The 12,092-nt window shown below is 46.9% G+C and overlaps 1 protein-coding gene across 4 annotated transcripts in view; it reads left to right on the top strand.

The window, feature by feature from the left end:
- CYTH1 (cytohesin 1) overlaps window positions 1-12,092 on the top strand; it is a 78,719-nt gene that overhangs the window by 45,406 nt on the left and 21,221 nt on the right. For all 4 annotated transcript variants that reach the window (XM_060290133.1, XM_030837873.3, XM_060290135.2 and 1 more), the window contains exon 2: window positions 11,104-11,186. In XM_060290133.1, coding sequence (XP_060146116.1) covers window positions 11,104-11,186 — 83 coding nt within the window. The remainder of the gene's footprint in view (window positions 1-11,103; window positions 11,187-12,092) is intronic.

The raw sequence follows: 12,092 nt of genomic DNA, 5'->3' as shown, positions 1-12,092 counted from the left end.
TGCGATGTCTCAAGGAGCCAGAGGTAGAACATGGCTCTCCTTGCTGAGCTGGCTCCAGCTCCGCTTGCAGTCTCTGTGACCCTTTCAACAACAGCCTTGGAGACAGAGATTGCAAGTATGAGTGCTGGAGAGAAACTGCTGCAGAAGTCCTGCTGGATCACATAGTACCACTGCTAGATTTTAGAAAAGCTTGAGGTTCTTAAAATGATTATTTTCTAGTGTTCAGCTTTTCTTGAAAGCAGATGTTAACTTTATTTTTCTAAACCAAACTTTCAGGATAAAATTTTATGACTTTGTTTCTTTTACTACCTTGAAATTTGACTTCATTTTCCCTTTGGTTAGCTGGTTGAATCATAAGGTTATGCAAACTGGTCTTTGAGTTCTAGGATTTATTAGATAAAATGTGTTGATTCCCTTCTCTATGTAAGGTAAGATGATAAAACACCCTGCTTTCATGAGACAGTTTATGGAGCTGTTTATTATACACCCTCTCATTGGGAAGGACAAGGATGCTGACATGCCCATTCCTGCTTAAGGAAACCAGGGCAGGGAGAGGTGGTGGTTTTCTCCAGGTCACAGAGCAACTAGGCAGTGAAGCCCCACACAGGTGTCCCTCCCCTCAACCCCCAATCCCTGGGCAGTGTCTCATCTCAGTTAAGGGGGCCTGAGTTGTTAGGTTAGCGGTTAGATGAGACGTCTCAAAGACTGAGATAGGAACAAAGTTTTCCTTAAAGATGCAGACTATGGTAATAAAATCTTTAATGTACTTACTTCTAGGTGGGAGACTGGGTGGTCTTTGTGTGGAAAGAATTTAAACTAGAAGAGTAAATATTCACCTTGGCAATTTGCTAGAAGGCACCTCTCACCTCCTGTGTTGAATGTCAGTTATGCTAGACACGTGCCAATTTAATTCTTTCTTTTAGAATCACTTAGGCTGTAAATTGGTGGTGAGACACTTCTCTTCCAGTGCTTTACACAAAAGTCAAATCATAGCTTCTTGGGAAAGGGACTAAGGTAAGCAGAAATCGGGAAGTCAGGATATTGCTATGAAAATTTTGTTTCATTTGTTTTTAATTACAGTAAAATATATGTAACATAAAATTTACCATTTTAAGTGAATGGTTCAATAGCATTAAGTTCATTTACCTTGTTGACAACCATCACCGCTATCCCTCTCCAGAATTTTTGCAAAACTGAAACTCTGTCCCCGTTAAACACTGACTCCCCATTCTCCCCTCCCCCAGCCCCAGACACCCACCATTCCACTTTCTGTCCCTGTAAATTTGGCTTCTCTAGGGACCTCATGTAAGTGGAATCGTACAGTATTGGTCCTTTTGTGGCTGGCTTATTTCACTTAGCATAATGTCTTCCAGGTTCCTTCATGCTCTAGCACGTGTCAGAATTTCCTTCCTTTTCGAGGCAGAATAATATGGTATTAAATTATACAGAGGGTTGCTGTAGTTTTGACTTAGTTGAAGGGAAAAGGAATTGTTTCCCGAAGTCGGGAGACTTTCTGTAAAGGTGTGAGGTGGTCAAGTCAGCAGACTGTTGGCCGTATATGTGTCTACAAGTTTCAGATTTCGGTCACATCCCTTTGCTACATCCTCCTGTGCCCTCTGGTCTTGACAACTACCCTGAGGTCTGTCTCTAAGTGTGAGGCTGTCAGCGAAGCCCCTTAGTCATTGTAGCTTTCTGTTTCACTCATCTCTATGTTGCCTTTACTTAAGGACCCTGTGAATTTTGGTTGTTTTCTTATCCCCATCATGAAGATCTGACCTCATGTATTTCTTTTTTTTTGGCAATACGCGGGCCGCTCACTGTTGTGGCCTCTCCCGTTGCGGAGTGCAGGCTCAGCGGCCATGGCTCACGGGCCCAGCCGCTCCGCGGCGTGTGGGATCTTCCCGGACCGGGGCACGAACCCGTGTCCCCTGCATCGGCAGGCGGACTCTCAACCACTGCGCCACCAGGGAAGCCCTGACCTCTAACGTCAGCATAGAATTGAGAGTTTTGTGAAAGTCTGCTGACTGTTTGTATGTCACCAAAGCCTGAGTTCTTTCTAGTCTTTTGGGGTTTTTCACACTGGAAGGCACTGGGATCTCTTGGGAGACCAAGGTGACTTACCCCAGGGTGGAGCAGAGCGAGTGATCTGACCGGAGGATCTGCACAGGCTGATTCAGAAAGTGCCTGGTGGTTTGACCAGCACTCACCACACCATGAGTTCTGTACGCAGGCCCTTTGATCTTTGTCTTTGGAGGCACACCGCCTTCACTCCGCGGGCAGCTTCCCAGATTTGCGCTCTTGAACCCAAAAGCTGTTTGTAAAAAGCTCATGTTCCCTCTGGAGCCGGTAACAGTTTCTGGAGAGGGTACAGGAAGGCCCAGTGCTTTACTTTACCTTTCTTTCTTTTTTAAGAACATTTATTTTATTGAAATATAGTTGATTTACAATGTTGTGTTAATTTCTGCTGTACAGTAAAGTGATTCAGTTATACATATGTGTGTGTGTGTGTGTGTGTGTGTGTGTGTGTGTATTCTTTTTCCTATTCTTTTCCGTTATGGTTTATCACAGGATATTGAATATAGTTCCCTGTGCTCTACAGTAGGACCGTGTTGTTTCTCCATTCTGTGTATAATAGTTTGCATCTGCTAATCCTCATGCTTTACTTTACCAGGCTGCTGTGGCTCCAGGTGGGCAGGTGGTTTCTGAGGCTGTGTGTGTTTTCAGTTTCATGAAACTCCAGCCTGGAAAAGGTCTGGCCTTGCTTAGCAGGGCACCCTGGCCGGCGCTGGCTCCGGAGGCCTGGAAGTGCTTTTTCTGCACACCGACGCCCTCCTGGGCTTCATGGAGACCAGACCTGTTTGTCTACTTTCTCCACACATGGGGAAAAGGGAGGGCCTTATGGACTCTTGGCCTCACCTTTTTAAATGTTTCCCTGCTGTGCTGGTTTAAATTTAGACCCTTCTTATCCACTGAAAGGCAAGGGCTATATATAAGAAGGATGATGGTTGATGGTTATGGTGGAAAAAATAAGGCAAATGACGTATTTTAAAGCTAGGCAGAGGGACCTGGTATAGCTGGAGGACCTCAGGGAGCTGTGTCTGGGCCCTAAAGCGCACCTCCAACACTTTGATAGATGTCACCCCTGGGGACGAAGGACAGACAACGCGGTCCCTTTTGGCTGGCAGCCGCCTGTATTCCTGTTGAGCAGAAACTGCTGTCAGAAGATCTGCCTTTTCAGTTAGACTTCATGGCAGGTCTCTGGGCACCTGCCCGTGACTGTGACCGCCGGAGAGGGAGAAGCTGGACCTAGCGATGCCGCATGTGCATATCTACCCGCCCCCAGCCCGGAAGGAGGGCGCTGTCCCTTTAAGAGAGCCTCCTTTGTATGCGCTGGATGGAGCACACTGCTGCTCTGGGTTTCTGCCGGTTAAATCCGCAGAGCAACATTTAAATAAAGAAATAAATAGAAGGTCCCCTTGTGTGGCTTTTCTATTCACAGCCGGGCACAATGGTCCCTTGTTGTTGTAGGCTCTTTAATCCCCTTCATTAAATTGGAGCCCTGCAAGGGAATGGTGAGGGGCTGCTACTGGACTGGTCCCCGTGCTGGAAGCAGGACACCTTGTATTGAAATTAACCTTTGCAGGCATGAATTCCCAAGGCCTCCAGGCCCTCTGCCCCGTGTCCTTTATGCGCAGGCCGCTGCCTCCCTAGTTGCCATTCTTTTCAGGAGAAGAGGGCTTAGCTGCCTTCCTGGCACAGAAGCGTGGCTGCAGCACGTGGCAGTCGGGGGGTGGGGGTGGGGGGGTGGGGGAGGAGTTGTTTGTTGCTCTGCCATCTGGCCCATCAGATCTTTTACAGTTTAACCCTAATAGCTACGCAGGAGAGCCAGGGCGTGGGTAGATAGATGCCTTTCCCAGGGGCCCACGCTGCTTTCTCAGAAACTCGGGGTGCCGAGTGGATGTGGTGGTTTCTGAGTACCAGCTGTTCCTGTCGTGTCCTGGTGGCAGCCTTCCAGGGTCCTTGAGACGCCAGCTAGGATGCTAGGGATCGCTTACTCCTCTGGCTCTCCAGCCATGGTTTTGATTCTTCATGCTGTTAAATGAAATTAAGCATTTTGTCTGTGGAATTTTTTTTTTTTCCTCATGGGCAACATGAGAATGAGGGCTTGAGTTGAAAATTTGCTGTTGCATTGATAAGTTTAAGCAGAGGAAAATACATTTGTTAAAATGCTGGATTTTTTTTTCTCACCTCAGAGCAAAATTCCACTGGAAAAATGAGATCTAAATCTGCTTCTTTTTTTTTTTTTTTTTTTTTGTAGTAAGTTCTTAGGTGATTTGTTGAACCAAAAGGGAAGCAGTGCTGTGATTTAAGGGTACTAAGTGTGGAATGGCGAAGCGATTTAGAAATCGCGTGGTTAATGTCAGGAGACAGCTTCACAGTAAATGTGGATAAATGTCTTGCTGGTTCTAACTGCACATTGGCTGGAAGTATCTTCCATCTGACCACCAGGACGTATTGATGTTCCGGAAAATCCCGAACGAACTTTCTGGCCAGCCCAATAGAACGCCTGTCTTTTTCTAGTGACCATAGGCTAACATTTTTATTTTTCATTTAAAAAATGCAGTAGTACTTAACTGTATTATTTTAAGCAAGTATTCAGGAGCTCTTGTGCCCCGTCTCTCTCCATTCCCTGACCCCCTACCCAGAAGCAACCACTCATAATGAACTTATTCTGGATTTTGATCTTCTGGTAGATGCTGCCAGGTGTGTATTAATATTCTCTTCCTGCTGATTATTTTATCAGAGTCAAAGATTATCTCCTGATTTCCTTCACTTGCAGCATTCTTTCCTTCACTCTCTCCCTGTCCATTTTTGATAGTTTTTCACAAATGTCTGGTTGCTTAATTTTCATCTTTGAGACTTTCATACACGCATTGACAACCTTGATTTCTGTCTGTGATCCTTCACGCGTGCCTCCTGCTCCTTTGTAAGAGGAGGTGCGGGGACCCCGCTTGCCCCTCTCAGGCCCTCACACCTCCGTCAGCTCTTCCCCCATTTCAGCATGCTCACAGCTGATTACATACAGCTTTTGTCCTGGAACCTGAAGTGGCCTCTGTGCCACGTGCTCCCCACCGGCACCCGCCCCGCGACAGGAGTGTGCGCCCTCCTGGGAGCTCTTCCCAGCACCAAGGTCGATGCCTCCTTTCTTGCCTCCCATTGGCTTGTGGCTTGAACCCTGATTCCCTCTAGCCTTTGTTTTTCCTGTTTCTAGCGACCTTGTTGTTCTGTTGAGAGGAGACCCAGTGATGCCTTCTCCCATCGTAAACACTCCAGCTCTTTCCCATTCATTCTCTCGTCCACTCTTCCTGAGGACGGTCTTCTTGCAGCACATTGGCCTCTTGTTCTGATCGGATCCTCTCCACGCTGTGAGCGTGCGTGCGTGTCGGGTCAGAATCGTCTTTGTTTAGAACTTTGAAAGGCCCTTCCACTGTCTTACGGGATCTCTGTTGCTCCAGCCCAGTTCTTGTTTTGTGGGTGGTCTGGTTCCCCTCTTTACTCCTCATCGAGGTTTCAGGATTGTCTTTAATCCTTCAACTTCTGAACTTTACTCTGAGGACTTCTCTGAGATTAAAAAAACTTTATTATACTGAATGGACTGACTTCTTATATTTTGTTTTGCTTCTTTTTTCAAGTCTTTTCTTTTGCACTTTGTTCTGTAGGAGTGCCTCAACTTCATCTTTTATCCTTTTATTGACTTTTTTTATTTTGGGAGAGGCTAGAGGGGCAAAATATGTTTAATTTCCAAGAGCTTATTATTTTTCTGTAGTTGTGTCCTTTTCATAGTTTCCTGTTCTTTCAAAGTTTTCTCTGTTCCCTTAATTATCTCTGTCTGCTCCAGGGTAGGTTATCTGCTCCCTGCCCTGCTGGTTCCCATTTGGGCCGGAGGCTCAGCCATCTCTGTGAGCGGAAGAATGATACGGTGGATGGGCTGAGTGGGAGCTCCAAGTGTGGGGACGGGCCCGGGGCATAAGTCTGCTCTCCACAGGGCAGTACCAGGCCTCCCAAACATAGGAATCGAGGCTCCGCCCTGGGCACCCTCTCCCATGCTTGCTCTCCGCGTGTCGGTCCAGCTCCTTTGTTTTTGCCTGGGGACAAATATATATTCAGAACCTTTGGGTGCCAGACACTGTGCTGGGTGCTGCGAACACGGCAGTGTCAGGCATGCAAGGTCCCTGCCCTGGTGGAGTCTCTGCTTTCAGAGGGAGGTGTTGGCGCTCTGCTTTCTTTGCCCTGGAAATTCATTGAAGCCTCTTTTGCCGATGGCCCCTCTCCCCGTACTCTGTGGTATTGCAGGATTGTACCTTTTTTTATCCCTCTACTCTCTCTAAAGCAGCATCTCAGAAGGTGGAGGACCGCAGGCACATTTTGAACTTCTACTGCAGAAACTAGATTGTGACCTTCCAGAAAAACTGTCTTGTGTGAAGGCTAACCCAGAATGGCTGGGTGCTTAGATTCTGAAAAGGAAGCCACCACTGAGAGTTTCCAGTTTGGAACAGTAGAGATTGGCTTCTCAGGGTATCCAGCAGTCTTGAGATACAGATTTTTCACGTCATGGTTCTGGTTTTCATCAGCCTTGTTATGAGGACGTAGTCTTGCCTCTGATTGGGGCGAGACTCCTTCGTGATCTGATCAAGCCTTCTCTGTGGTGCAGAGTCAAAGCCTGGTTATTCATTCCCCCATGGAATAGCTATTAAAGAAATGAACTATTGCCTCAAATTTTGCAAAACCATGTTATGTTAGAAGCTCCGGAAATTAGTTTCTTAAAGCGAACTTCTCATCTTCATGGACTAGAAATTTTTCCGGTTTGTGAAGTCCAGAAGAAGCAGAGTGAACTCCTTTGGGTGTGCTTTTCTCTAGAATGGGGAATGGATCAGTATAGTTTGTGCTGTTTCTTAGAGTGGCTTTTGCTCTAACTAGAGCTGACCTGTTGTTCGTTAGCTTTCTCCTGAAGTAGCTGCTGGCATGCTCACCCCTGAGTTCACAGAGGCACAGTTGAGGCCGCACTTGGAAGGCCTGGGCTTGGGTGTAGGTGGTCTGTTGGAATCTCTAGATGGCTCTGCCTTCCAGCCTCTAGTGAATTAGGAGTGTATTTCAAACTACAGGACTCAGTGCGTTCATTAGGCTACGAAATCAGTTTCGTGGGCCACAGCCACTGTTAGGAAAACTAAGTGTAAAACAGTAGAAAATGTCAATAGATTTCTCGTGGTGAGGGGTTTGTTTTTGTTTTCTTTTTTTGGCTGCACTGTGAGGCATGTGGGATCTTAGTTTCCCAATCAGGGATCAAACGCATGCCCCCTGCAGTGGAAGCATGGAATCTTAACCATTGGACCACTGGGGAAGTCCCAAGGGTATTATTTTTGTGTATGGGGGAGATTGGGTCGTGAAATCGAATGCATTTTTTAATTGTGGGTCTTGGAGAAGTTTAAAAGACACTTTTCTAGGGACTTTCCTGGTGGCGCAGTGGTTGGGAATCCACCTGCCAATGCAGGGGACACGGATTCGAGCCCTGGTCCGGGAAGAATCCACATGCCGCGGAGCAACTAAGCCCGCGAGCCACAACTACTGAGCCTACGGGCCACAACTACTGAAACCCGCACACCTAGAGCCCGTGCTCTGCAACGAGAGAAGCCACCGCAGTGAGAAGCCCGCACACCGCAACTAAGAGTAGCCCCCGCTCGCCGCAACTAGAGAAAGCCTGCGTGCAGCAACGAAGACCCAATGCAGCCAAAAATAAATATACAGTGGAGAAAAGACAGCCTCTTCAATAAGTGGTGCTGGGAAAACTGGACAGCTACATGTAAAAGAATGAAATTAGAACACTCCCTAACACTGTACACAAAAATAAACTCAAAATGGATTAAAGACCTAAATGTAAGACCAGACACCATCAAACTCTTAGAGGAAAACATAGGCAGAACACTCTATGACATAAATCATAGCAAGATCCTTTTTGACCCACCTCCTAGAGAAATGGAAATAAAAACAAAAATAAACAAATGGGACCTAATGAAACTTAAAAGCTTTTGCACGGCAAAGGAAACCATAAACAAGACGAAAAGACAATCGTCAGAATGGGAGAAAATATTTGCCAATGAAGCAACTGACAAAGGATTAATCTCCAAAACATACAAGCAACTCATGCAGCTCAATATCAAAAAAACAAACAACCCAATCCAAAAATGGGCAGAAGACCTAAATAGACATTTCTCTAAAGAAGATATACAGATTGCCTACAAACACATGAAAGAATGCTCAACATCATTAATCATTAGAGAAATGCAAATCAAAACTACAATGAGATATCATCTCATACCGGTCAGAATGGCCATCATCAAAAAATCTACAAACAGGGGCTTCCCTGGTGGCGCAGTGGTTGAGAGTCCGCCTGCCGATGCAGGGGACACAGGTTCGTGCCCCGGTCCGGGAAGATCCCACATGCCGTGGAGCCTGCGCGTCCGGAGCCTGTGCTCCGCCGCGGGAGAGGCCACAACAGTGAGAGGCCCGCGTACCGCAAAAAAAAAAAAAAAAAAAAAAAAAATTTACAAACAATAAATGCTGGAGAAAAGGGAACCCTCTTGCACTGTTGGTGGGAATGTCAATTGATACAGCCATTATGGAGAACAGTATGAAGGTTCCTTAAAAAACTAAAAATAGAACTACCATATGACCCAGCAATCCCACTCCTGGGCATATACCCTGAGAAAACCATAATTCAAAAAGAGTCATGTACCAGAATGTTCATTGCGGCTCTATCTACAATAGCCAGAACATGGAAGCAACCTAAGTGTCCACTGACAGATGAATGGATAAAGAAGATGTGGCACATATATACAACGGAATATTACTCAGCCATAAAAAAGAATGAAACTGAGTTATTTGTAGTGAGGTGGTTGGACCTAGAGACTGTCATACAGAGTGAAGTAAGTCAGAAAGAGAAAAATAAATACCGTATGCTAACACATATATATGGAATCTAAAAAAAAGAAAAGAAAAAAAAATGGTCAGAAGAACCTAGGGGCAAGATGGGAATAAAGATGCAGACCTGCTAGAGAATGGACTTGAGGATACGGGGAGGGGGAAGGGTAAGCTGGGAGAAAGTGAGAGAGTGGCATGGACATATATACACTACCAAACGTAAAATAGATAGCTAGTGGGAAGCAGCCGCATAGCAGCAGGAGATCAGCTCGGTGCTTTGTGACCGCCTAGAGGGGTGGGATAGGGAGGGTGGGAGGGAGAGAGATGCAAGAGGGAAGAGATACGGGGACATATGTATACGTATAACTGACTCACTTTGTTACAAAGCAGAAAGTAACACACCATTGTAAAGCAGTTATACTCTAATAAAGATGTTAAAAAAAAAGAAATAAAAATAAATAATTTTTTTTTTTTTAAACAAGACACTTTTCTAGACAAGGGTGGGGAAAAGCTGGATAAAAAAGGAAGAATCAGCTTAGAACCTAATGTAACTAACTAACCTGTGCTGAGACTTAATTGTGGTCTATTGTTTCTACCCTCTTCTATTGTCTTACATGATTTTTATGAAATATTTGGGGAGAGTAACTGTGCTCTGAACGCAGTAGATTCAGTTTCAGGGCCATTGTTGGCAAGTCGTGCACCCTGACTGCGCCTTCAAGCAGAACTGTTCCACTGTGCTGCCCAGTAGAAACGTAATATGAGCCACAAATGCAGTGTTACACTCCAGCAGCCCCTGTGAGCACAATTAAAATAATGTATTTTATTTACCAACTTATCATTTCAATGTTTAATCAATACAAAAAAGTATTAAAGAGATACGTTAACTTTTTTGGTACAAAACTGGTGTGTATTTTACACACACAGCCCATCTGAAAGTGGGCTAATCACATTTCAAGTGCTTACTACCCACACTCGGCCTGTGGCCACCACATCATACGGAGCAGTTCTCACTTACTGAGGCGCCTGCGCGAAGGATGGGAGCATCCAGGTACTGCCCCCCCAATCTGGCAACATGGGGCCCTTTGCTGTGGCCCCCAAGGGAATGGGACCAACACTTGTGAGCCCCTCCTAAGCCCCAGGCGGGATGGGGCGCACTTCAGTGACTGTGGGACTTCACCCTCACAGCAGCCAGTGCATGGGCGAGGGTGTCCCCATTTTATTGGTGGTGAACGCGGCCTGAATAGGTTCAGTAACTGTGCAAAGTGGCCTGAGTGCCGTGTGGTGGGATGGATCTGGGATTGGAGCCGGGCGTGCCTGATGCCAACGCCTGTTCTTCCATCGACCGCTGGCTGCCCGCACACTCAGAAGGGCCGTTGTAGGGCCTACCTACCCTGAGCCCCTGCTTTTAGAGGAGATGGAGTCTTGAGGAATGGGGAAGCGTTTTGTGGTGAGAACTGTGATGGGGAATTAAGTAACTTTGTTCTGATGATAAGAGCTCATTTAAAAATATGATTCAAAAAATGTTAAAGGGTATAAAGCAGAGAGAAAAGTCCCCATAACCCCATCCTCAGAGTTAAACATTGTTTCAGTTTGGGGGTGTGTCCTTCTAGATTTTTTTTCTCTGTACATACTAGTCTCTCCCCTTCCCCCTCCAGAATGGCACAAAACTGTTGTTCACGTTGCCTCTCTGTTGCCTCCCCCTCCCCGCTAGGGTCATGGCCATTGCCCTGTGTCGGGGCTGGACCCAGTGAGGGAGCTGAGGCCTAGAGAGATGGATTAACCAGGGGCCTGAGCCCCCCACCCCTCAGGATGGAAATGGCCAGGGCCTGGCCCACAGTCCTCCTCTTTCATTGCTAGCCAACCTCATCTCATCTCAGGCAGCCTTTTCTCTCTTGTTTTTTTGTGACAACTGTTCCTTTATCAGAGCTCTTCTCTGTGATCCACTATCCTTTCTAACCTTGGTAATCCTGACGGAGAATGGGAGCCAGATCCGTCCCCAGCAGTCGCTCATTTCCGACACTGGCTTCTCACCCCTTCCGTGGTACCTTTGTCCTTTTGCGTCTCTGGATTGTATTTATTTTTGGCGAGGAAAAGCCTTCTTAGTAATCCTTCCCTCCTTCTCTGTAGTTCCCAGTGACCTGACTGCAGAGGAGCGCCAGGAGCTGGAGAACATTCGGCGGAGGAAGCAGGAGCTGCTGGCTGACATCCAGGTAGGAGCTGGGCAGCCACCTCGACCAGGTGTCTTCTCGTGACACCTTCTGCCTTGGTCTCACCACAGTTCTGATAAAGTGCAGGTATTGATAACCAGCTTTGCTTATTAACAAGTGAGAGTGGAATCTCAGAGAGGAGGAGTGCTCTGTAAGCTGCACCCAGCTGGCCGGCTGTCAGGCTAGAGTGACAGGTCTCCTGACTGCGACTAGAACCCAGGCTTCAGGTTATGTAGACCCATGTCCACGTCCTGGTGGCCACTTTCTGGCAGGGCGATTCTAGATAGAGAATTTTGCCTCTCTGGTCTTCAGTTTCTTTTTCTGCAAAATAGGAATGAAAACACCTGTTGATAGGTTGCCATTAGTTGGATTATTTAGCCCCTGGGGAAGCCAATTCTTTTAGAATTCTCTGCTCTGTAACACATTTGAGAGCTCAGGGGCAGGGACGGGAGGGGGCACACCCTGTAACGCCAAGCTGCGAAGTGTATCGTCAGAAAGACTGGGCGTGCTCCAGTGTTGGTGTGAGTATACTTTGCTGTGGCCCTAGTTCTTTGATTCCTCCTTCACTGGTAAGTGCTGGGAAAGCTTCGCAGTTCTTCACTCAGAGCCCCCTCCAGCGTGACGGTCGTCCACTCTTGAGGGCCTGCTTAGATGGGGGAGGGGTGGAAGGCAGAGCTGGGATCAGCGTTCCCTTTGCCAGCCACTTGGCGGCACTGTTGGCCCAGCACCAGCACTGCTGGCTGGGCAGCCTGGGCGTTGAGGGGAGTGGTTTATCCTGGGAATCTTCTGTCACCCGCTGTTCAGTGAGCTGCGGATGTGCTCCAACAGACTGTGTTAAGGCTGCCGTTTTCAGTGGAAAAATACATATTGTACATAGTGTGTATGATTATAAATTTCTGTCCTAGACTA

This window comes from Globicephala melas, chromosome 20 (genome assembly GCF_963455315.2).
Source record: "Globicephala melas chromosome 20, mGloMel1.2, whole genome shotgun sequence".
In the NCBI taxonomy this organism is placed as follows: domain Eukaryota; kingdom Metazoa; phylum Chordata; class Mammalia; order Artiodactyla; family Delphinidae; genus Globicephala; species Globicephala melas.
Note: the sequence above shows the minus strand (reverse complement) of the source record. Positions and strands in the feature narration are given on the sequence as shown.